Below are 25840 nucleotides of genomic sequence, written 5' to 3' on the forward strand. Positions count from 1 at the left end.
CCCTATATTTCAGCCCCATGTGCTGAAAGAAGGCTGCGCACACTTTAACAAGACAGTACCAAGTTATCGATCACATTTAACCATTACATTGTAAAAATGTCCTCTTTAATAGTTGCAGTCAATGTGTATATCGTTCTTCTGGTTCTGCTTTCTTCCCTTTGAATCACTTCATACATATCTTCTCATACATCCTTGGATCCTTCTTACTTTTCATTCTTGTGGGGAAATAACATACCACTACCTTCTCATTCCACATTCCTATTCACTTATTTCCTTATCCTAGGCATAGTCTGTTTCCAACCTTTGCTACTACATATAGTGCTACTCTAAATATTGTTTGTATTGGTGGGTCTTTTCTTCCTGTTCATAGCTTCCTTGAGGTACACACCTAGTAGTTACATCATTGGGTCACACAGTAGGAATAATTTTGTTATCTTTATTTTATAATTCTATATTGGTTTCCATAAGAGTGGGAACAGTTCATGGTTCTATCAATAGTGAATTAGCATTCCTTTTACCCCTACAACTTCACCAATACTGAAAATTTTCATCTCAGCATCTTTACCAATTTGCCAAGTATAAAGTGACAACTCAGAGTTGTTTTAATTTGCATTTCCATGCATATTAATAATTTTGAATAATTTCCCAGATGGTTGATTATGTTTCTTCTTTTGAAAATTGCTTATTTATGCCCACTTATATATTGAAGGATGGTTCTTAATCTTAAAGATTTGTATAAACTCCCTGTAGATTATAGATGTCAGACTTAGTTTGTTGATAGCTTATTTTCACTTTGCTTCCATTTCCCAATATATCACTTTTTTCCTAGGCACACACCCCTTGACACAAGGAATGGAAAAGCGAGATACAAAAATAGTTCAGTAAAACTGAGCACCGTATCAGCCAAGTTGAATGTTCTATGCTAGGTTCTATATTTACATTCTTCCAACTTCTGCAAAGGAAGAAGGGAGGTAGATTCTTATCTCTCTTCTTTGTGGCCTAGCTTAGTCATTCAAAATTTTCACTATTCAATTTTGATTTCCATTTATACTGTTGTAGTCATTGTATCTATTGTTTCCCTGGTTGTTGCACTTTGTGTCAGTTCATATAAATCTTCCCATGCTTCTTGATATTTATCATATTCACTATTTCTTATGCCATAGTAATATTCTATTACATTCACATACCACAATTTGTTTAGCTATTTCCCCAATTAATAAGTGTCTACTTTGTTTCCAGTTATTTACAGTACAAAAAAGTGTGTTAGATTTTTTTTAATCAAATATAATATAATACCATGATTTCCCACATCCAATATTTTTTCTTCTGGCAACAATGTTTAATTTGTGAAAATTTTATTTTAAATGTTTTTATATGATAAAAACATATATAAATCAATCATCAAACATTTATTAAACACTTACTACATGCCAGACTCTGAACTATGTGTTGGGTATACAAAGAAAGGCAAGAGCAGTCCTTGCCTTGAAGGAGCTTACAAATGGGAGAGACATGTAAAGGAATAGGTACATATGAGATATATACAGAAGAGGTAAAAGACAATCTTAGCAGGGAATTATTTTGTCTTTTATAATTTCTTTTCTATTTGGCTGATCAAGAACTTTTCAGTTTCCTCATTTTTAAAGTGGGGATAATAATAGTGCCTATCTTGTAGGGTTGGTGTGAGAATCAATTGAGTTATTTGTAGAAAGGGCTTAGCACAGTGCCTGGAATATAGTAGGCATTACGTAATTCTTATTCCCTTCCCTTCCTTTCCCCTTAAATGATTTCACAGCTTCAGCTAGGGTCTTACAAGTTTTCAGTGTTCCCAAAGTGCTGTGATCCAGGAGTAGGTCTGTTCACTGCCTTTCTGGTCTACAAGTTCCTGACCCAGGTTTGGGTCTAGTTGGGAGTTTCAGTAGACAACTGCTGGACTCAGCCACTATTAGCCCACTGGGATGCTCTGTAGGTTCATAATAATTGAATTGATGTCTCCCTTTTGGTCTCAGATGCTGAGCTCTGCTCCTGGATCAGAGCCAAACAACTATCATTTACTTTTTGAGCTTATTCCTTGCTCAATACACCACTAGAATCAAAGCTTGTGACTGCTCCTCTCTGCCCTGGATCTGTGACATAGAACTGGGTAGTGAGTGACAGAGCTGCCAGATGGCATCCATTCCTGCACCCAATGCTTGTTCAGAGAATCCCCTGGGATCTCTTTCTGTTATAATGCTTCCTGCCCCATGCCCAGTCTCAATCATCTCTCAGTCCCTGGGTGCAATGCCATACAAAATCTTCTAAGACTTCTTCCTCATTGTCTGTACATCCCTCTGTCTGTCTTCCTAAGCTGCCCTGGGCTGGAAAAATGACTCACTGTAATTTTTTATTGACTTTCTTGATCAGAATTGTTTCAGTGTCCTCCCTCCTTTCCTTTCCCCCCCATCTTTCCCTTCTTCCTTCTTCCCTTTTCCCCCCTCTCTCCTTCCTTCCTCCTTTTCCCTATCCTCTTCTTCATTTCTCCCTGTTCCCTCCCTCTCTCCCTTCATCCTCCCTCTTATTTTCAGTTTTTTTTTTTTGTAATTGGGGTTAAGTGACTTGCTCAGGGTCACTTGCTAGTAAGTGTCAAGTGTTTAGTCTGAGGCCAAATTTGAACTCAGGTCCTCCTGACTTCAGGGCTGGTACTGTATCCAGTGGGCCACCTAGCTGCCCCTTATTTTCAGTTCTTTATTATCTCCCTTCCTCTTTTCTCCACCACCCCCCATCCATTAAGAAGTCAAGAAAAATTAAACCCATTACAAATATGTATAGTCTAAATCTTTGTTGATGAGGAGTGGCAGGCAAGCTGCACTTTAATGCTTTCTCTCACTCTGCCATCTTGACTCTGCCCCCAAAGGAGGTGATTCTGGACAGAGACTCAGTTCTTTACTGAAATCTTTAGCTCTAAGTATGAGTGAAATCCCAGTGTAGCGAGTCTTTGCCCTTGGCTTCCTCTTAAAACCATGCTCATATGAAGGAACTTGAGTCCCAGATAAAGTCAGGGGGAAGAGCAATGAAAATGTATCCATTCAAAATGTGTTAGAAATTGTTTTCCATTCCCTTTTGCTTATTTCCGTTCAGATTAAATCTTCTACTGTTATTCGTTGCCTAGGTCTTTTAGCATGAAAAGCCACTGAATGCCTCACTTTGAATTAATTTAGGAAGTTTCTAGTTTTTGTCCTGGAGAGAGGAGACTGAGCCAAGGCAGATAAATTACCATTCTACATCCTCACTACTTGAACTCGAGTCTGCAGAGGATCTGTAGAGTATAGGTACCTAATGAGCTATGCTTTATTTTGAACAAGCAGGCTTTTTTTTCTTTTGGCAAACTCCCTTCTTTGTTATTGAAAATGATTTAGGTATTAATGGAGATTATTTTTTAAAATAACAAATATAATTGATTTATAATTCCCCCTGGTTCTGCACATTTTTCCCCATTGAATTTTATTTATAGCTTGCTCATTTTCTCTTTTTGAGATATAGAGATTTCAGTTCTCAATTTCTCTTTCATTAATCTGGATATTTTATATTATAGGTATTCATCCATGTCATTAAAATGCTCAGTTCTGTTTTAATGGAATTGTTGTTGTATCTCCATTTGTTATGATATTCTGCCTTATTTTAAAAAATTTGGTCTTCCTTTCTCTTTTTTACTTAAGGGACATCAGATTAGCTAACAATTTCTCAGTTTTATTGGTATTAAAACATATGCTTCTTTGGTTTGTTAAAATCAGTTTAATTTCCATTTTTCATTCTATTTGAGCTTTAATTCTCAAAATTTCCTTCTTCATGTTTTTTTGGGGGGATTATTAATTTGTTGGGCTTCTAATAAACAAATTCTCAGTTCATTAGTTCTCTCTTTTGTTAATGTAAGTGTTCAGGGATAAAAATTGCCTCTAATGACTACTTTAGCTGCATCCCAGAAACAATGGTATGTTATTACTGTTATCACTCACTTTGATGTAATATTTATTGTTTTTCACACTTATTGATTTACCCAATATTTAGAATATGGTTTTTTAGTCTCTGTATCTTTAGGTCTGTATCTTTCATTCATGTTTCTTTTATTGCTTACTATTTTTACTGGCAGTCTGTAAGAGGTTTAAAGTTTCTGCCTTTATTCACTTAATTTCATTTTTTTGGTTTGTTTATTTAGGAGGGCCTTAGAACATGATGATTTTTTTTTTTTGGTGAAAGTAGCAAGATTGCTCCCCAAATGAGCACACTAAAAGTCATATTCAATGATTTCCATATAGGCCTTTCAATTCAGTTTTTCTAACATTCTCCCCAATTCTGTTTTTTTTTAACTTTGTTAGATTTATTAAGTTCTGAAACTGTTAACATTTTTATGTTAATTGTGTTCATTATTTTCACATTTACCACTAATGCCTTACTATCTGCATCTTTTGCATTTCAGTTAGGTTTTCCTTTAAATACTTAGTTGCTATGTCATCCAGTGCAAACATATTTATTATTGTTATCAACAATAACATTTGCATACTTCATTAAGGTTTACAAAACACTTTACATTTTACATTATCTCATTTGATCCTCACAACATTGTGATGTAGGTGGTATTTTTAGGGCAGATAGGTGGCGCAGTAGATAGAGCACCAGCCCTGGAATTAGGAGGACCTGAGTTCAAATCCAGCCTTAGACACATAATACTCACTAGCTGTGTGACTCTGGGCAAGTCACTTAATCCCAATTGCCTTCACCAAAAAATAAAAAAAAGAAGTAGGTGGTATTTTTAGCTTGCCTTCCAGAGGAGGCAGCTGAGGCTTAGAGAGGATAAGTGACTTGTCAAAAGTCACATAATAAATATATGGGGCAAGATTTGAACTCAAGTCTTCCTAACTCCAAGTCCAGAACTCTACCTGATATGCCAACTAGCCATATTGGTATTATTTTATAGTATGTTGTGACTTCAAGCATAATGTGGTTTTCCTGCTTGTTTCCTTTGAAGTTATCCATTTTAGCTTTGTTTTTTTTTCCCTGAAATTATAGCAGCAGCTCCTCTTTTTTTATTCAATGGATCTCTATATATTTTATTTAAGAAACCCACTGTAAGTCTATAGACAGCCTTATGTCTTTGGTGTGCAATGTATTATTGAGCTGTGTTTTCAAATCTAGTCTTCAACTCTTTCTTTTCATGGGCAAACTAAATCCATTTACATTAAAGTTCATGATTAGTGAGTTTTCTCTCCATAATATCCTGATACAGTGCATTTAATGTTGTTCTCTCCAAATCTCCTCTTTCTAAGCAGACAGTGATAATTCTCCTAAGTGACCTAGCCAAATGATAGGGTGACTACTACGGAATAGGATCCAACCCTAATATGAAAGGAAATGTTTCTGTGCTAGATAAGCCCTGTGCCAGAGATCAAAGTAGAATATGGCTTGCTTTATGAATACTATTTAATTAAACACTAGCCCTGACATGTTCAAACACACATACACACACACATACACACACACATTCTCCTTCCACACCAAGTACAACTCCCAGAATTCTGTTTTGACTGATTAAAAAAAAGAACCCAGCAAAAAAAAAAGAACCAAAAAAACTTTTCATCTACCTCCTCATCTGAAACAGGACTCTGATTTATTAATCACCTTTCCCTTACACTATCTTTTACATCTTCATTGGTTTGTTCTTCAACTGTGGTATCAAACCATAACTACCAAAATGTGAATAGAACTTTGTCCTAGAGTGCCAACCTCTGAGAGGTTTCATCTTATTATTCTAATGTGTTGAAATCTTTTCAGATCTTTACTTTGCCCTACAATGTGTTAGTTTCATGCCATCTTAAAATCTGACAAACATGCTGCCTATGCCTTCATCCAAGTCATTGATAAGACTACTGAGTAGTTAAGAGCTAAAGCCAGACAAGGGAATACAAATCCTTATTACAGCAACCACTGTCCCTGTGGTCCTCTGCCAGCCTGTGCACCATGCTGCCCTTCTCTGGGCCTCCATTTTTTCATTTATAAAATGAGCAAGTTGACCTAGGTGATCCATCTCTCCCCCCTCTCCCCTACAATGGAGCATCTTGTATACCTCACTTTGGAGATTAATTCATTAGGCAATGAAGATGAGTGATTAACAAATCGCAGTCATAGAACATCAGGGCTGGAGAGGAACTTAGAATATTGAACCTAGAATGTCCCTACCATAGTTTCTTCCACATAGTAGATTCTAAATAAATGTTTGCTAACTGGAATTCATTTGGACAGAAGCCTTAGGGTCGAGATCATAGAATGTTAGACCTAGAAGGGACCTTAGAACAAATAGAGCATGTAGAACGTTTGAACTAGCAGGTAGCTCAGTAACCATTTATTCCAGCCCTTTTATCTTAAAGATGGGAAGACAGGCCTGGAGAGGGGAAGGGACTCATTTAAGGGTTCTCTAAAGGAAAACTAGGGCCCAGGTCTTCTGACTCTCACTATACCAGTTTCTTCCTGAACTGTACCAAGTTCTATGAGGGAGTAAATGAGCCACCTTAAGACCTAGGATCAGGTGCTCTAGGCCTGAGAACAAACAAGGCTAGCTGCCTGGCAATGAAAGGAGAAATGTGCCGTTGATGAAAGCTTTTTACTCATGAGCTCCAAATGTTCTGATGGGGTTCATGTCTCCTTGAAGCAGAGAATGCCCCCTACCTCTCCTCTCTTTGGTAGGGCTTCATTGGGCATATCTGGAAAGCCTTTGGTAGCCAGGATGGGAAGGGCTCCAGGGGATAGCTTGTGACCAGGGGGATGCTATTGAACCAGACAGGCACTAGGGTCCAAATGGAACTTAGGCCAACTTTGGTACATTCTAGGATTCTGTACATATCCTAGACCCTCCTTCTACACACAACAAAATGAGTTGACAGCTTCCATGACCACTCTGGCCTATGATGATCTCCTTTTTGTGATGTCCTACAGTCTTCCTACAATCTGCACCACATGCTGGTACATTCACTATATTGGCCCATTTTTAGTCACGTTTGGGTCCTGACTCCCCAGTCAGACCACGGCCTACCTGAGCACAGGGCCCAGGTGCGTTCCTCATCAGGTTGGCTCTAGATTGTGGGTGGGGCCCAGGTCTACTCCTTCTCATCTCCCCCAGCACAGCCAAACAACAGCTGAGGACAAAGGGGTCAGGGGAGGTTAATAAAATCTGCTGCAATAAGATGGAAATGGAGGCAATCTTGGCAGGCAGCAGAGGCCCTCCACGTCACCATCCTGCTGCTCTCAGACAAGGAGAGTTAAGTCCTGATCCTTACCTTGGGCTGGTTATAGTGTTCCATAGACATGGTGATCACATTGATTCCGATGATGAAGGTAATGAACAGGTCCAAGTAATGGCTAGTGCACAGGCTGTGGATGGACCTCCGGGTGGGCGAGTAGTCAGCGTAGTATGGCCTACGCTGGGCCTCTATGGAGAGAGAAGTGAACGCACAGGGGCTGGTGAGTGTTCTGGACACCAGCCACAGCAGGGCAAGGATGGGGTATAGCCACTGACGTTTCCTTCCTGCCCTTTTCCCATGGCTCCCGATTGGGGAATCAGGGCCTGGTATCTATCTTCCAGGAGGCAGATCGGGAACTTTTGAGCGTCCTGGACTGGGTCACCCTCCATGCAATGCTTGCCCGTCCAGCACCACCAGCTCCCAGACTTCCCATCCCAACTCTCAGAAGTGCCCGATCTCTGTGCCCAGGAAACTTTTGTGAACACATTTCCCGATAGAGTGACTAGAGGATCCTGATTCCTGTGAAGACAGCCTTTTTCCTGGGGATTTCTGAGCCGTCCGGGGCCCGGCCTGAATTGAAAAGTGCAGAAATATAAGGAAAAGGACCAGAGGAAAGAACCGAAGGGCGAGTGTGGGGATGAGAGGATTGAAGAACCAAATGTTTCCACACCTTTGGCCTGCTTGGGGTAGCACAAGAGGAGGACGAAGGGTGCATTTGGGTCAAATGTGTCTGCCAATAGTGCCTTTGAAAAATGCTGAGGTCTTTTGCCCTTTTTTTTTTTTAACTATGTATCCTTATACTCTTTGTGACCCCATTTGGAATTTTCCTGGCAAAGATACTCCAGTGGTTTGCCATTTCCTTCTCCAGCTCATTTTACAGATGAGGAAACTGAGGCAAACAGGGTTAAGTGACTTGCCCAAGGTGACACAGCTAACAAGTGTTTGAGGCTGGATTTGAACTCAGGAAGATGAATCTTCCTGACTTCAGGCCCTGCACTCTATCCTCCGTGCCACCCAGCTGCCCCTGCTAGCTCGGTAATGGTTTCTGAAGCCCCTTCCTACTCTAAATCAATGATCCTATAAACAACAGCTGTAGTAGATCAAAGAAGCCGTCTCTCAATTATCCACATTAAGGAGAGGTACAAACAGCACAGGAGGTCATCGAAATTTGATCTATTTGACCTAGACTTTCAACTTTTGACTGGCTCTAATTTACTCCTTCTTCCCCTGGGACTAAGCTTCCCTCTTTTTTTTTTTTTTGCAAGACAGTTGGAGTTAAGTGACTTGCCCAGAGTCACACAGCTAGTGAGTGTTATGTGTCTGAGGCCAGATTTGAACTCAGGTCCTCCTGAATCCAGGACTGGTGCTCTATCTACTACACCACCTAGCTGCCCCCTCCAAGCTTCCCTCTTGAGGAGGAAAAGAATTGTTGGGTCTGGATAATCCCCATGGAGGAGCATTAGGCCCTGGATAACTGACAGCTGACTGTTCAGAGGGCTGGTTGCCCTAATAGATATCAGTCAGTATATGAGGATATTATATACTATGCTAGGTGGCACAGTGGGTAGAGTACTGGGCCTGGAAGCAGGAAGACCCACGTTCAAATCCAGCCTTACACACTTACTAACTATGTGGCTGTAGGCAAGTCACTCAACCCTGTTTGCCTCAGTTTCCTCATCTGTAAAATGAGCTGGAGAAGGAAATGGCAAACTGCTCCAGTATCTTTGCCAAAAAAACCCCAAGTGGGGTCACAAAAAATCAGATATGACTGAAAACAGCTAAAGAGCAACAATAACCCAGCTAGTAAGTGACAGAATCATAAGAGCTGAGACTTCAATGTACGTATCCCCCTCATTTTACAGATGAGGAAATGGAAACCTATGATGGTTAAACGATTTACCCAGGGTTACATATGTAGTCAGCCCTTCACAGAAGTGGGATTTGAACCCAGGAACCCTGAGAAGATCCAATGTTCTTTCTCCACTGTCTCGCTCTCTGTAGTCTATAGTTGGTACCAATAGACCTGGGTGTTGTTTGGGTGTGCCCAGAGAAAGGGCCTGTGGGGACAGTTGGGGCCAGTGCCTGCTGACCCAAAAGGCCAGAAGTACAATCCTAGCTCTGGGCCCTGAACAGCCATTTTGATGACAATAAATGAGCCTTCAAAGTTGAGAGTCAGGGAAGTGGTTTATCATGTAGGTGGCCTTACAGAAAGAGGGCTGGACCATATAAGTCAGGAAGACCTGAGATTGAATCCTTCCTCAGATACTTACTAGCAAGTCACTTAACTTCTCTTTGCCTCAGTTACCTCATCTGTAAAATGGGGGCCAATAAAGGCACCTATCTTATAGGGAAAGTACTTTGCAAATGTTAAAGCAGTATATAAATATTTCATTGTGAAAATCAGGGGGACATGGGGATTGGGTTGAATTATCATGGTATTAGAGCAGAGATTCTTAACCTGGGACCCATGGCAGATTTCAGGGGATCAAGGAACTTGGATGGGGAAAATATTACATCTGAATCTTTGCTAACTTCTAAATGAAACTGAGCATTTCCTCAATTACCAATGTAGGAACAAAACATTCTTTTGAGAAGGGAGGGGTCCATAGGCATCACCAGACTGCCAAAAGGGGTCTCTGATACAAAAAGGTCAAGACCACTTGTATTAGAGGTGAGGGATGGGATAGGAGATAGGAGAGTTCTGTCTTCTTCCTGGCCATGGGTGGAGGTAAGGCAGAACTTGCTAAGTAGCTGAGTAGCCACTATAAAAACACAGAATGGGCACCTACAAACCAGTCACTCTTTTCAGACTTAAGGTGAGCCTAGAATTGCAGAACTGGCAAAACCCAGTAGCTTTAAGGTTTGCAAAGCATTTTACAAATATTCTTACAATGAATGAGCACAATAACCCTCTGAGGGAGAGGGGATTTTGTTTTTTTTAATTCTCCATTTTATGGATAAGGAAACTGATTGTTAGTGAGGTCATGTGACTTGCCCAGGGTAACACAGATAGTAAGAATCTGACATAGGATCCTAAGTCCAACACTCTTTCCACCATAGCATGCTTCCTCTCTGAGAAATGACTTGCCCAGAGTCACAAAGCCAGTAAATGTGATAGCCAAGCCTTGAATTCCAGGTGGTGTCACTCAAGGAGGTCTGGAAGGAGAGAGAACATCAATATAGCCTGCTGGGGCATTGCTGAGCTGGTCAATATATGGTAAAGAAACTTCAATTTGGAAACTCCAAGAAAGCCAGAGGGAAACATTTGATGGTCACAAGGCACTTATGTACTATGGTCATACAGGGCATCACCACAAACACGCAGCATGCACAGGCAGGGGCTGAATGGGAAGAGAGGAGAGCTTATGCAGAGGTTATGGTAGGAAGGAAGGATTGGTGGTTTGGGGCCATGATCCATCAGGTTTTCTGATCCATGCAACAGCCAATTGCTATTGATAAAAAGCCCATGTCCTTAATCCAAGGACATCTGGGACAGCAAAAGGGCTTAGTGTAGGAGAGATAGCAGAGAACAGGAGCCCCGAGGCTCCACACTGCACCAATACAAGAGATCCCCTCTTGCATGGCCTCTAAGGCTAAGAAAGGCACCTGGTGCTCAGTGCTGCAAGGGGCTACACATGCTCCTTGGGACCCTGCTGAGCATGCTAAGGGGCCCCAGTAGCTGAGGAGAGGGTGAGATACAGGAGGTCTAAGGCTGGAGAGCATTCTGGAGCAGAGTAGGGGTGAATCCAGGGGAGCAGGCAGTGGGAAGTGATCAAGCCCATCCTCAGTGATGCTAGGAGGCCAAGAACTGAAGGCAGGGGCAGCCTCTTCTTATCTCTGCCCTGACCTTCACACCAAGGGTCAATATCACTACAAAACTCATTTCTCTGTCTTCACCCAGGCCTGAGTAGAATGGAAGCTCCTCCCCAGCTCAAGGCCCAGTTCATAGTAGGTACTTCAAAAATGCCTGTTGACAGTCCATTGACTGAGCTCTCAGCTGCAGATAAGGCTGGGCCAAGGTGGACAAGGCTGGGGACAGGACAGGGAGGAGAAGCTAGTGGACTCCTCCCCTACATCTTCCTTGGGTTTGTTTCCCTTCCACATTTTAATCCTTTTCTGACAGCCCTGGAGGGCGGCTCCCCTGGGAGCCTCCCTTCTCCAAAGGTTCCTTTCTCCTGCCTTACTTTGGATGAAGAAGGGTCAGGGAAGCTCTTGGCTTCCTCTCAGAAACACTCTCCCCTCTGGCCTAATAGCACCGGCTGAGCTGCTCCGATATTTGCCTCATTAGGAAATGCTAGAAAGCAAAGGAGGTGGAAAGGTGAGTGCCCTAGGAGACCACAGAAATACCTGTGTTAGGGAGGATGCCTGGAAAGCAAGGGAAATGGTTTTTAGCTTTTGAAAGGGCAATACATATGTTCTAGAAATTCTCTCTCTCATTTTCTCTCTCTCTCTCTCTCTCTCTCTCTCTCTCTCTCTCTCTCTCTCTCTCTCTCTCTCTCTCTCTCTCTCTCTCTTTCTTTCTCTCTCTCTCCATTGAGAAACCAAGGGAATCTTCCTGCTCCCTTTCCATTCCCCAAAGCTTCCAGCACCCACCTCTTCTCAGAAGCCTTCCTAGACTATCCTCACCCACACTAAGCTCTTGTTCCCTTGACTTCCCACAACATTATTATTCTCTATCACATATTTGACACTTACTGTATACTGTCCTATATCATCCTGTAAATCACCAATCCCCCCAACTGAGATGTTCTCAAGGCCAGGCCATGGGTCTATTCCCACTCAGTCCTCTCCTCCTCTTCCCCCTGGCCCCTATCTGTGGAATCCCTGAGGACAAGGCCTTGATCTTCCCTTCTCTCTCTTCCCCAGAGTATAAGCTCCCTAAGGGCAATGCCCTGGGTCTTTTACTTCTCTCCCTAGTCCAGACTGAGAGCTTTCTTAGAGCAGGGCGTGGGACCCTTTGGTTTCCCTCAAAGGGTAAGCTTCTGGAGAATGGGCCTGGATCTCCTTCCTTACCTCTTCAGAACCAGCATGTCATTAGAAGTCTGCAGCCTCTCTGCTCACTCCCTTTGTCCTTTCCAGCTCACTCTGGTCTGCCCCACCTACACACCTGCTGCCTCACCTCCTCTGGGGCCCAACTAGATGACCAGTGAGTCCTTCCCTGTCTTGCTGGCTCACTGCCTGGTCTGTCCACCCTACACACTGCCCATGCTCCTCCTCTCCCCTCTCCCACTTTCAACCTCCTCTTTATGTATATTGCCTTCCCCCATTAGAATGTAAGTTCCTTGAAAGTAGAGACCTTATTTTCTCACTTTTATATCCCCAGAATTTAGCAAATTTCCTGGAACATAGTCAGTCTTAATAAATGCTTTATCTGTTGATTTAATTATCTGTCCCAAAGTGAGAGCCCCCTAAATGGAAGGTCTATATCTTCTCTGCCTCCCCAGACAGAGCTCCCTGAGGGCAGCACCTTAGGCCTCCCCTTTCCCTTGTCTCCTTGACGATATCATCTGTGAGCTGACAAAGGGCTGGACATACCAGACAGATTGTGTGAAGACTTATTTATTGATTAACTCTGAGACATCCCAGAGGTAAACAGTTGGTCACAGATTTTCAGAATTGGAGGGTACCTCAGAGATCAGAGTCTAGTGACTCAGGAGTGGGGAACCTGCAGCCTCGAGGCCACATGTGGCCCTCTAGGTCCTCAAGTGCAGCCCTTTGACTGAATCCAAACTATATTGTTCTGTGAAGTTTGGATTCAGTCAAAGGGTCACACTTGAGGACCTAGAGGGCCACAGGTTCCCCACCCCTTGTTCTAGTCCAATGGAGTCCTCTCTACAACAAGGGATCATCTGACTTCTGCTTAAACACTTTCAGTGACAGGGAGCTCACTATCTTATGAGGCTGCCCATTCTATTTTAGGGCAAATATAATGATGAGAAAGTTTGTCTCTCTCTCTCTTTTTTTTTAAAGACCCAATTTGTGATTCTGTCTATGTAGGGAGTTCCTGGTGAAGAACTTCTACTGGCCTGTAGATCTGCACCTTCTTGGCAATTTCCTGTCTTGAAGATTTGCCTGGGGGCACTAAGTTAAGTGACTTGCCCAGAGTCAAAGAGCCGATATGTGTCAGGTGTGGGATTTGAACTGAGGTCCTCCTGATTCCAAGGCTTCATCTACTGAACCACGCTGCCTTTAAGTTTTTCTTTATTTTAAGCCAAATTTTACTATCTTCGACTTTCACTGTAGTTCTGCCTTCTAGCACTGAGCAGGACGAGTTTCCTGTGTCAGCCTTTCAAATACTTTATGACAGTTATATAATCCCCCACCCTCCCAATTCTTCTCACCTCTAGGCTAAACATGCACACGATCTCCCCTTATGACATGATTTGTGTCCCTTCACCTTTCTGTCCACCCTCTTCTGGACGCTCTTTCAGCTGTCAATATCTTTCTTAATCCTTGGCCTCTAGAACTGAACTTCAGATACAGTCTGACCAGGACAATGGGATGCTCTTCTTTCTCATCCTGGACACTCGACCTTTCAATGTAGTCCAAAACATAGGTCTTCTTTTTGGCTGCCTCTTTATGCCATTGACTCCTATTAAGCTTGTAATCCATTAAAACTTTCAGATCTTTTCTTCATGGTCTAGCCAGACTACCCCCATTCCATATTTGAGTAACTAAATTTTTGAATGCAGTACTTTACAATTACCCCTATTACATTCATTTTATTGGCGTCATTTTGTTCTAGACTGCCAAAAATCTTTTCCAATCCTATTCCACATCCAATGTGTTAGCCATCTCACCCAGCTTTGTGTTATATGCAGAGCTGACAACCCTGTTGACTATACTGTTTCTGAGATGTGGAGCAGAACAGGGCCAAAGCTTCAGGGAATAGAATATTTTGGCATAAAATTTCTCACTTAGCCTCTTTATATGTTTGAGCAGATAGGGCTTCTCTTAGGAAGTCTTCAAGGAAGTTCTCTTTATTCCAGCCTGAAGAAGAAGATGTTCTCCACAATTTAGCTGGTACTTCTCATCAACGAGTGAGATTTTATTTACTTAAAGGCACAAGGAATCAACCTTAACAATAGATATACCCACAATGCTGGAAGTTGCTGATGTTGTTCCTTGCTATAGCTAATAGCCAGGGTTCTCTAGTCTATATTATAATAGGAAATGCTTCTGTCTTCAGGGCTTTGCCTGTATGTCTGTCTTACCTCCCTGTTTTTTCCTATGCAGAGCTCTACTCTTCATTACCAGTTCCCTCTTGTTCACATCTTAGTTTTCATGCTTAGGTAAGTAAGCTGGTAAAGCTCAATGCATTTGTAAAGGTAGTGCCAATGACTATCTTCTCTTTCTCCTCTGAAATAAAAGGACTTTGATTCTAGTGATTTTTCCTTACCTTCTGGAGAAGGTGCAAATCAATTAATAGGAGGAAGAGAGAGGATAGGAAAAGAAGAAAGAAGATCACAGGGCTAGAAGGGACCTTAGAGATCATCTATGCCAAGTCTCTCATTTTTATAGAGGAGTAAAGTGGGTCCAGGAAACTAGAATGATTTGCCCAACGTCACAGGGAGGAAGGAGCAGGGCAGGATTCCAACCTAGGTTCTCGATTTTCAATCAAGTTCTTTCCCCACCCTGCCACATTGAAGCAGAAGAAAGGAAGTAGGAAGAGGGGGATGATTACAACAAGGAGAAAAAGAAGTAGGAGGAAGAAGAAAAAAAGAAGAGAAGGAGGAAGGAGAGGAAGAAGAGGAGAGAAATAGAAAGGAGTATAGGAGGAAAAAGGAGCCTAGGAACAGGAAGAGGCCGTCTTTTTCAACCCCCTCATTTTACAGATAAAGAAAGTGAGGCCCAGGGAGCTCATACAAGGTCATACAAGTAGGGAGGAAGAAGAAGAGAAAGGGAAGAGAAAGATGAGGAAGAGGAGGAATAGTGTAGTTGGAGTAGGAAGAAAAGGAGCAGAGCAGGAGGAATAAAAGGATCAGGAAGAAGAGTAGGAAGAAGAGAAGAATGAGCAAGAAAAGAAAAGGAGAAAGAAGAAAAAAATGACAAATGTGCTTTGTCTGAGGGGACTTGAAACTGCTTTCTGTGAGAATCACTTGAAGAAATTGAGGATGTTTACCACAGAGAAGAGAAGATGGAGAAAGTCCACAATCACTTTCTTTGGATGGGTAAAGGGTCTCAGAAGGCAGAGCTAGTAGTAACGGGTGGAAGTTATAAGGAAGCAAATTCTGGCTCAATATAATGAATATAACTAGGACTATTCCTCCAGTGGGATGATTTCCCTTGTTGGATAGGAAGGTCCCTGACACTAGAAGGTATTCAAGCAGAGAGTGGGTTACTGGGTCAGAGAGGATGTAGAGAGGATTCTGACACTGGGTGGTAGGTTTGACTAGCTGACCTCTGAGGTCTCTTCCAGGTCCAAGATTCTATGATTATTTATATGAAGTCTATCAAGGACTCCTATTCCTCAGGCATAGGAACTCCTCCAGCCAGTCCTCTCTTCTTTACCCCACCACTGTCCAGGGCACCATGGGTCAGAGGATCAGCATCTCTTCTAGTGGCTATTCTGTGGACAGCCTTATCTTGAAAGTTACCCCTTTCCCACCCCGAGGTATTGGGGGGCATGCAAGGTCATGCATCAACGCTCAGAACCTGAAACACATTGCAACTGGTTGGGAGAAGGAAGAAGGCAAACACGACCAAACCAGAAACGGGAGAGAGAAAACGCAGGCCACTCTAAGTCCCAGGGCACAGAGGTCCCCCTGGTTATCCTCCAGGGAGGGAGGGAATCCTGATGCTTTCTGAGGCTGACCTGGTCCCATCTTAGGCTTTGAGGGTTCAAATACCATACATATGTATTTGCTAGCATACAAGACACCTCTTTCCACGGCCAGAAGCTGACTCAGACAGCACCTTACGTGGGGGACTCCCATCAGGTTCGATGAGGTTAGTGTAGGCTTGGAGAAAAAAAAATCCAGGCTTTCCAACTGTGGGTGTGCTAGGTATGCCAAAAAACAGGGCTTGTGGGGGGTGGGAATCATTCCATAGGTTGTCCTACAGGCCACATGTGGACATGGCTGGAGTCTCAGCAACACTCGTCCAGGGAATGATCCAGTGGCCTGTGACTTAGAGCCCTACCTCCCCCAAGTCCACAAACCAAGACAAGGTGTTTTTTTTTCTCAACAGGCAGGGCTCAGAATGAGTCTACTTGGTAACACAATCTACCGACCGGACACGTATATCGCCTTACTCCTACGCTTCTTCTCCAGCCTGCGAAGTCTCTTCTCCTCTCTCCGCCGCGCCTCCTCCGCCTCCTGGTGCTGCCGGCACTTATGGAAGTTCTCCACCACCACACCCACAAACATGTTCAGGACAAAGAAGCTGACGATGAGCAGGAAGGAGATGAAGTAGAGCAGCATCCAGGGATTGTGGTTCTGGATGGGCTGAGGGCCCGCGGGGTGGGCGGGAGGGGAAGGAAGGGAAAGGCCGGGTGGGTCACGGTCTGAGCCAGGGGCGGAGCAGCGCCCGGTGCCCAGAGCCGTCTACCTGGGTCCCAGCAAAGTCTGCGTTCCTTTCTTCCCCCCCCCCCCCACGCCTTCTCTTTCAGGGCTTATTTTTTGGTACTGCCTCACCTCCCCCATCCAGCCTATCTTCTGTTTTCTTCCCCAGGGGCCTGACTCTGGGCTTGCTAAGGGGTTGATGGCTTATAAAGTGGCTTAGGGAATGACCTTGGCCAAGGGCATCTGAATTTTTATAGTGGACTCAAAGGAAGGAAATTGGAATTCCAGGAGAGATATTTTGGGGCTGGGGGCCTTCCTAAGTGCTGCATGCACTGAACAGGTGTCTGCCTTGGGGAGGTTGGCTCCACTTCCTAGATGGCAGCAATGACTACCATTGTGTGTGTGTGTATGAATGTGTGTGTGTGTGTTTGTGTGTATGAGTGTGTGTGTGTGTGTGTGTGTGTACTTCAGGATTTCACTGGCATAGTCTTGTTTTGGAAGCCCCAAGTCTGGTAGAAAAAGTGGAGGTGGGACATTTGGGGGAGCAATAAGAGTGAGGAAGACCTTACTTTTCTGAAAATGCACTGGGATTCATGCTGTCCCATGGGAAAACGCTGCCATCTCTGACCCCTTAGGTACCTGTTGGTTGATGCCCACGGCATCCAGGCCGTCATACATGATGTTCACCCAGCCGTCCTTGGACGAGAGCACAAAAAGGGACATAAGAGCCTGGCCCAGGAAAGACAGGGAGAAGTGGAGTCATGACCTGCAAATGGCCAGTCCTGCAGCCAACCGCCCGGGCACCTCCCCCTCTTATCTTCACTAACTCAGGGGAGGAGAGATACGGATAACTGAAAGCAGGCTAAGAACTCCAGCTTATTGTGTTTGAAGTTCCAACAGCCTATAAAAAGAGATCATAGACAGGAAAGAACCTTGCTGACGTAAAAACAAAAAAATCCTTGGGGTTGGAGTCAGGATGCCTGGTTTTACAGGTCCAGCTCTCCCACCCACTTGCAATGCAATTTTGAGTACATTGCTTACCCTCTCTGGGCCTCAGTTTGCCCCTTTGTAAAATGGAAGCATTGTGTGGGATGGTCTCTACGGCTCTTCTCTGCTCTGACAGTCATTTTGCTAGCACTATGGCTCTTGTATGCCCTCTGGACAATTTGTGAACTTGCTCTTTTCTCGGTGAATAAACAGACCTGCTTAAAACTCAGGACCTTCCATGTTTGTAAAGGGAAAGAGAGGCAGGGATATCAGAACTCAAAGCATCTGGTCAGTGTCAGTGTCAGGGAGGAGACAATTAGGGAGCCTAGAGAGTGGGTGAAATGTTTAGCAGGGGGCAGTTCTAATTTAATTTCACCAAATATTTAGTAATGTAACATAGCAGCAGATCATGGCTTCACAGCTGGAAGGGACTTCAGAAGTCACCTTAGCCCAAACCCTTCATTTTCCAGGTAAGGGGAACAGAGACCTAGGGGAGTGGATTGTCTGGCTCAAGGTCACAAAAGGAGTAGTGAGTGATGAAACTGGTATTCAAATGGAGGTCTTCTGACACTAAATCCAGCACTCTCGGGATTACAGGCTCAGAGATTCAGAGCTGAAAGGATGTTAGAGATTCTCTAATCTAACTCCCTGGTTTCCCTCATGAGGAAATTGATAGGTATTAAGTGGCTGTGTTAGGATTTGAACTCAGGTCCTAGGAGTCCAAATATCAGTACACCTTCCACTGTTTCTCAGAAAGTGCCTATTCTGTGCAAGCGTATGGCTGAACACCCGAGGGAGCCAGACAGATGACACAGGCCCTTCTCTCAAATTCAATGGGAAGAAGAAAACATGCAGAGATGGCACAAAGATGAATGAGATTACTGTGAAAGAGAGGTCTAGGCAAAGTGCTAGGAGAAATTTGAGGAGGAGGAGATCATTTTCACTTGGGGAAACGAGAGGTGAGAGAGTTTGAAAAAGGGAGAACTTAGATCAGGTCTTGAAGGAAATGGGGAGCATCTATAGATGGAGATTATTATTGTGGCAGGGGTGCAGAGAATACATTTGGGTCATGGCATGGACAAAGGTGTAGAGGTGGGAGGGTACTTTACAGGGAGAGGCTAGGAAATAGGACAATAGCTGACTGCAAGACAATGAGTCTGGCCCCAGATGTGGTTAGTGATCTGGCGTGTTCTAGCATCTTAGAGAAACATAGCTGGGATCTCAACCAGGGCTCTGTCCTTTCATCTATTTGGATAATCCAATAAGCATTTATTAAGCACTTGCACTGTGCTAAGTGCTGGGGATACAATTAATTAAAAGAAAGCCAGTCCCTGCCCTCAGCGAGTTTATAATCTGAAGCCTTACATGGCCAAGAATGGCAGATTATAAGCTTCTCGGGAGTCTGGTTCAACCCTGGGTGTGTTTGATGGTATTGTAGCCCCAGCTTCTTCCAGCCTTACAGAGAATTTGACTGTTGATACTATCACCACTGCTGATAATAGTTATGTAGCACTTCAAAAATGCTGTATAATCCATATGTTACATAGATTATTCCATTTGATCATCACAGTAACTCTTTGAAGTAGCTGATATTATTATTCCCATTTTGCAGATAAGGATATGGCGCCTGAGAGAGGTTAAGTGACTTGCCCTGGGTTACACGGACAATATGTGTCTGAGGAAGGATTTGAACTTAGGTCTTCTCGATTCCAAGTCCAACATTCAGCCTATCCACTATACCACCAAGCTGCTGCTGAGTCAACTGTGTCTAACCTATATTCCCTAGATGGACTAAGAAACCACCCTAAGGAGGGGCTGAGTGCCTGGATCCCTTTTTCATCTGGCTCTGGCTGTGGCAGAAATGTTTCCTCAGGGGGTCTTCATAGATATAGTATTCTACGTGTGGGAAGAGCCAGACCCAGATGGACCAGGAAGTAGCCATCAGGCACGCCTGATCCCAGCCTATCATCTGTGGACCTGGCCTCGACCCCAGGCCGGTCTCCTGCGGCTCTCACCTGACCCAGGTTATCGAAGTTGTACTTGCGCCGGATCCAGCGGTAATGGGCTGCACAGCAGTCGTCTTTGGTGGTGATGTTTCGAGTGTCTGGCCCGTCACAGTAATAAAACTTACCCTTGAAGAGCTGGAGTGAAGAGACAATAGCTCATCTCAACCAATGTTCATGAATGAGAAACACTCACGAAAGGCCCATTACACATTGGATGTTGGGGGATCCAGAGATGGATATGACAGATCTTATTCTCAAGGGAGCTTACAATATAATTGGGAGGTAGAGGAGAGAAGGGACATGTCTACAAAGACCCATGCTACAAGGGTGAGTGAAATGCATGCAAAGGAAAGGGCACAGGAAAAGTGCTAGGATAAATTGTTTTTTGGAAGTGGGGTGGTCAGTGAGGCCTTCATAAAAGAGTTAGGCTTTGATGGAAAGAAGGAATTAAAAAATAGTTGGGGTATGTGAAAGGAATTTCTTCCAGGAATGGGGGATGGGGGGCAGGAAGAGCACAGGCAAAGGTTTAGAGATGCGAAAATATAACCTATCCAGAGCCCTTCTAGGCCTCAGTTTTCTCATCCCTCAAATGGGAATTCATGATATTAAGCCTATTTTTTCCCCAGAAATAGAATCACAGAATGCTGCATCTGGGAGGGGGCCTTAGAGACATTTTAGTGCAGGGGTTCTTAACTTTTTTAATGTCATGGACCTCTTTGACAGTCTGATGAGGTATATGAACCCCTTCTCAGAATAATGTTTTAGATCCATAAATTAAAGTACATGGGAATATAAATGAAACAAAATTATATTGCAATAAAGATGCCTCCCCCCATCCAAGTTCATGAACCCCTGAAATCTAACAACAGACCAGGTTAAGAATACCTATTCTAATCCAACATCTTCAGGATCTTAGATTTAGGGATAGGAGGGATCTGTGAGCCTATCTAGCTCAGCCCCCTCATTTTATAAATGAAGAAAGTCAAGGCCCAAGGAAATTTAATGACTTTTTTCTTTTTTTAAAAATAACGTTTTACTTTTTCCCCTAGTTACAAGTAAAGACAATTTTAACATTCACTTTTTTGACAATTGAAAAAAGTAATTAAAACCAAAACACAATAAAGCGAAAATTAAACCAGCACATACTTTATGCTCTGTGATTTCAGTGCAAAAGCATAGAGGAGGCTGGTGGGAAATATATTTAAATATATGGCCCATGCTCAAGAAATTATAGTGGTCAGAGACTTGTAGACTAAAAAAAATAACTTCATGCCTATCTACTTAACATAACATTCATTTAAAAAAAATTTGCATTCCAAATTTCCTCTCTCCTTTACCCTCCCTCCTTCCTGAGACAGTATTAAGGAAATTTTGTGACTTTTCAATTGTCACACAGGTATTAAGTGTGAGATTAGCTGAAGCTTAGGGAGGATAATGGCTGTGATGAAGAGTTTGTGGCACAGCTGACTGGAAGCTGTGTCTCCTAGGTCCCTTAATAGCACTCACAACCTGACACTATGCCAGCAAATGCAAAGAATACTCTTACCTGGACCCCAAGAATACCAAAGATGATAAAGAAGGCACAACAGATGAGGACAATATTTCCAATGGGTCTGAGAGATGATATCAAGGTTTCCACCACCAACTTGAGGCCTGGGGCTCGGCTGATCACCCTGGACCAACATATTATAACAAATAAATTTAAGAACAAATTTTGAACATTAGTATCCCTCTCTGGCATCCTTGTTAGAGTGCAGTTTCCAACCTGATGGCAACATGGTAGCCCGAGGAATTGCAGTCTTCAAGTGCCTGAGCTAGTAGGGCCCTTAGACATGAATAAATGAATGAATGAAACCACATTTATTAAGTACTATGTGTAAGCACTTTGTTAAGTAGTAGAGCCTTTTCGTTGTTAAGTTGTTTTTGGTTTTATTCTCAGTCGTTTTTTTTTTCTCCACGATGCCATTTGGGGTTTTCTTGGCAAAGATACTGGAGCAGTTTGCCATTTCCTTCTCCAGATCATTTTACAGATGAGGAAACTGAGGTCAACAGGGTCAAGTGATTGCCCAGGGTCACACAGCCAGTAAGTGAATGAGGCTGGATTTGAGCTCAGGAAGATGAATCTTCTTGATTCCAAGCCCAGTTTTCTATCCACTGTACCACCTACCTGTCCCAAGGTAGGACATTCAGATAACTTTTAATATGCTCCCTCCTTTTTTTTTTCTTTCAGATATGGGCCAGGAAGGAAGAAAAACTTGTTCCAAGGTCATCCATTGACAAAACTACAACTTGACCTTGGGTTTCCTGATACCTGACCCAGCATCTGGAGATAAGGCGACATTCACAGTAAGCTGGCCATGATCTACCCTTGTCATCATGAAGGAAAGCCAGGAATCAGACTTATGACTTCATCTTACCATGGCAAATTGTAGTATCTGCTGTCAGTTTATACGGATAGAACTACTTTTTGTTGTGGTTATTGAGTCATTTCAGTTGTATCTGACTCTTCATGACCCATTTGGGGTTTTCTTGGAAAAGATGTTGGAATGGTTTGCCATTTCCTTCTCTAGTTCATTTTACAGATGAGGAAACTGAGGCCAACAGGGTTTGCTAACCTTGCCGAGGGGTCACAGAACTAGTAAGTGTCCAAGACCAATTTTGAACTCAAGAATATGAGTCTTCCTGACTCCAGGCCTGGCACTCTATCCACTGCATCACCCAGTCACCCCACACACAGCTCTTTCTAGATCTCAAGGCCCACATGTCTGGGCATTATGGGAGCTGCCTCGAGATGATGCTGTTGCTCATTTTGGTAACTCTAGTTCAGCAACTCCACTTCTCTGATACACTGTTTGGGGAATAAATTACACATTGCCTTTCACAATCAGTCTTCAGTGGGATTATGCAAAGTCGTTGCCACAACCGTGTATATCATCAATCAATAAACCAACAAGCATTTATTAAGCACTTACTGTGTGTTGGGCTCTGTGCTAAGTACTGGGGATACAAAAGCATAAACAGTCTCTGTCCTCAAAGACCATTGTTTGAATGGGAGAGACAACATACATGTAATTCAGTACATATAAGATATATATGAAGTATATGGAAGGTCATCTTATAGAGGAAGGCATTTGCAGCTGGTAGAGCTGGGTTAGGCTTCCTAGGGGAAGTGGGGCATGAGTTGAACCTAAAAGGGAGCTGAAGCGAGGAAAGGATTATAGGCATGGGGTACGGCCAATGCAAAGGCATAGATTTGGAAATGGAGGAACAGCAAACAGGTTAGTGATAGAGCTACTGTATTTATGATTAAAATTAACTGTACAGAGCAGAGGTTGGTCATATAACTGGCCTATGAATTGCCTCAAAAGGCACCAAATCTCTCCTGGTTTGATTACTTTCTATGTGGCGGACTCGTAGCCAGGAGCGTGTTGGAGTTAGCCCCTACTGGTTCATGTTAGCTGATTGTTAAATTTTCAGTGTGAGCATTTACATCTTGGAATTTGGCAAACGCTACAAATCAAGGCTTGATTTATTGTTGTCTAGACCTAAGGAAGGATGCTGATTAAACTTAAAAGTATGTTCTGTGTTTTCAGAGAGCTGGTTGTTAAATATTTATCAATACACCCTTGCCCCTACCACATGTCTTAAGCTTTGCTTTTATACTTAGGTTTCCATTTTCCAGGAACTGGGATCATCTATCTCTTACCTCACTCCTTGTGTGAGATAACAGGAGCACACACAGCTCCCTCCCCCATTTCCCTGTGCCTCTTCTGTCACTCCCTTTTAGAGAGTCCTTGCAAAGCCAGCTCCATGGGAGCCAGTCACACAATCATCGTGGTGACAGATTTATTGGCCCCCCATGCTCACCCTTGAATTTATCAATGAGCCCCTGTTGGGGATGATAGATGGTGTGATTATATATATAACGTTTCTTTCTTTCTTTCTCTGGCACAACTCACATGCTCTTAATTAGTAATAGCAGCATTTGCTTCTTCACTTTACCAATCTAAAGGTGTAAATTGTTGATTTATGCACCCATCTGACTGCCCAGTATAAAGTGGAACAGTTCACTTTTCATTGACCTAGAGATTCATGTACATGCTGAACACAGGCCTAAGATGGAATCAACCTGGGGCTTTTTAAGAGACTGCCCAGTCACCACCATAACAAGTGATTTGGATCAGCTGATACTGCTCTTGGAGATTATTATCCTTACACTGAGACTATAAGAAGGGAGGCCAACAAATGGAAATAGGACATTTTGGCAAAGGGCAGTACCCCATGGATATCTGACGTCCATGGAGATCACTAATACTTCAGAGTGTAGTAAATGGAAGTCTAAGCTTGACTATGAGGAATGTAGCTGCCTCTTTGGAACTAGTAGGACTGGATCCTGAGGCTACTGACTTCCCATCTGGCCCTATTTATCTTTCAATAAACACTTCTAGCCTTATAATACTCTTTTTCCTCTAGTCATTGTTTTTTGTTGTCAAGTCATTTTAGTCATGTCCAACTCTTCATGACCCCATTTGGGGTTTTCTTGGCAAAGATACTGGAGTGGTTTGCCATTTCCTTCTCCAGCTCATTTTACTGATGAGGAAACTGAGGCAACTTGCCCAGGGTCAGACAGCAAGTAAGTGTCTGAGGCTGCATTTGAACTCGGGTCTTCCTGACTCCAGTCCCAGCACTCTATCCATTGGGCCATCCAGCTATCTAGTCCTTGCTATTGTCTTACAATTCAGACCTGAGCACTGATCGGCTGTCCTGTTGGGCTAAAACATTAACTACAAAAGAAAATTCCCTTTTGGAGCAAGACACAAAGGACAAAATACCTAGGTACTTCTTATACCTCTTAACTGACACTATCTCCTCTTTCCTATTTAAAATTTTTGAATTAAATACTAGTTTTTGCTGGTTCCCCCATAGCTCATCAGGCCTTTTCCTAAGGATTCAAAAGTACAGAACAAGGAGTTTCCCCTATAAAATGAGGATATTAGATGAGATCTCTAAAGTCTTTGTAAGGTCTGCCATTCTATTATTCTGGACTACTAACAGATGTTATTTGTATCATCACTGGCCATTAGGCAAGTGTGTGCTGGTAAATATTTAATAACCAGCTTTCCAAAACAAAAAATATGCATGATGCATGTTGAAGTTTAACTTGCATTATTAACATTTTCTTTATCACTAGCTTGTCTAGACAATCAACAAAATAATTAAACCCTGATCTGTAGCATTTGCTGATTTTCGAGGTATAAATGTTCACACTGAAAATTTAACAATTGGCTCTTACAAGTTGGTACAGGCTGGCTCCATCACATCCCTGGAATTAGATAGGGCCAGACTTTTCTGGGGTCACTGACCTCTTAAAAATCAGCTTAAGAAGGCTGCTCTCTAGAACTCAGGGCTTGTAAGGGTCCTTTGGAGATGGATTAAGTCTTCTAAGATGGCCACAGGGACTGAGCATAGAACGTGAGGCATCCATCCCACTTTCCACAATGACCATCCAATGTTGTTGTGCTTACCTGGTTACCCACTAATCCCTGCTACAATGTGAGCTAATAAAGGCTCAGTGGACTCCCTCATCAGGTGCAACTACATGCCCACATAGGGTCTATTAGAGGAGAAAAAGGATGACTTTTTAACAGTAGAATGTCAGTCCAGTTGGGGAGATATTTGTAGGAAAGAAGGAGGCACGCCTAGTATTCCTCATATCACTGCCTTATTCTATTTGCATGTAAGGCTGACCCTTATCTCAATTTCTTGGTCTTAGTCATCAGGCAGTTAATTGACCAACAAACATTTATTAAGCACTTATTATATACCAGGTACTGTGCTGGGGATACATAGAAAGGCAAAAACACATGTCTCTGCTCTCAAAGAGTCCACATTCCAGTGGGGCATACAACATATATACAACAAGTAGGTATGTATGAGCTATATACAGTACAGATAGAAGGAAACTTTCGTGAGGATGATTCTAGCAACTGGGGAGACTGGGAAAGGCCTTCTGTAAAGGCAGCATTTGAGTTGGTTTTTGAAGGAAACTAGGGATGCTAAGAGGTAGAGGTGAGGA

At 43.0% G+C, this 25840-nt stretch overlaps 1 protein-coding gene across 2 annotated transcripts in view; it reads right to left on the minus strand.

The window, feature by feature from the left end:
* Positions 1–25840, minus strand: part of CACNA1H (calcium voltage-gated channel subunit alpha1 H) — a 157637-nt gene that overhangs the window by 28537 nt on the left and 103260 nt on the right. Inside the window, exons 20-24 of one of the 2 annotated variants that reach the window (XM_078152594.1) lie at positions 21311–21437; positions 19774–19899; positions 17411–17500; positions 16522–16714; positions 7305–7456 (exon numbers count right to left, since the gene is read on the minus strand). In XM_078152594.1, coding sequence (XP_078008720.1) covers positions 7305–7456; positions 16522–16714; positions 17411–17500; positions 19774–19899; positions 21311–21437 — 688 coding nt within the window. Of the gene's footprint in view, positions 1–7304; positions 7457–16500; positions 16715–17410; positions 17501–19773; positions 19900–21310; positions 21438–25840 lie in introns of both variants that reach the window. The other variant, XM_078152593.1, reaches the window with a different exon arrangement.

Source organism: Phascolarctos cinereus, unplaced genomic scaffold, assembly GCF_003287225.1.
Source record: "Phascolarctos cinereus isolate Bilbo 61053 unplaced genomic scaffold, phaCin_HiC Scaffold_4;HRSCAF=312, whole genome shotgun sequence".
NCBI classification, from domain to species: domain Eukaryota; kingdom Metazoa; phylum Chordata; class Mammalia; order Diprotodontia; family Phascolarctidae; genus Phascolarctos; species Phascolarctos cinereus.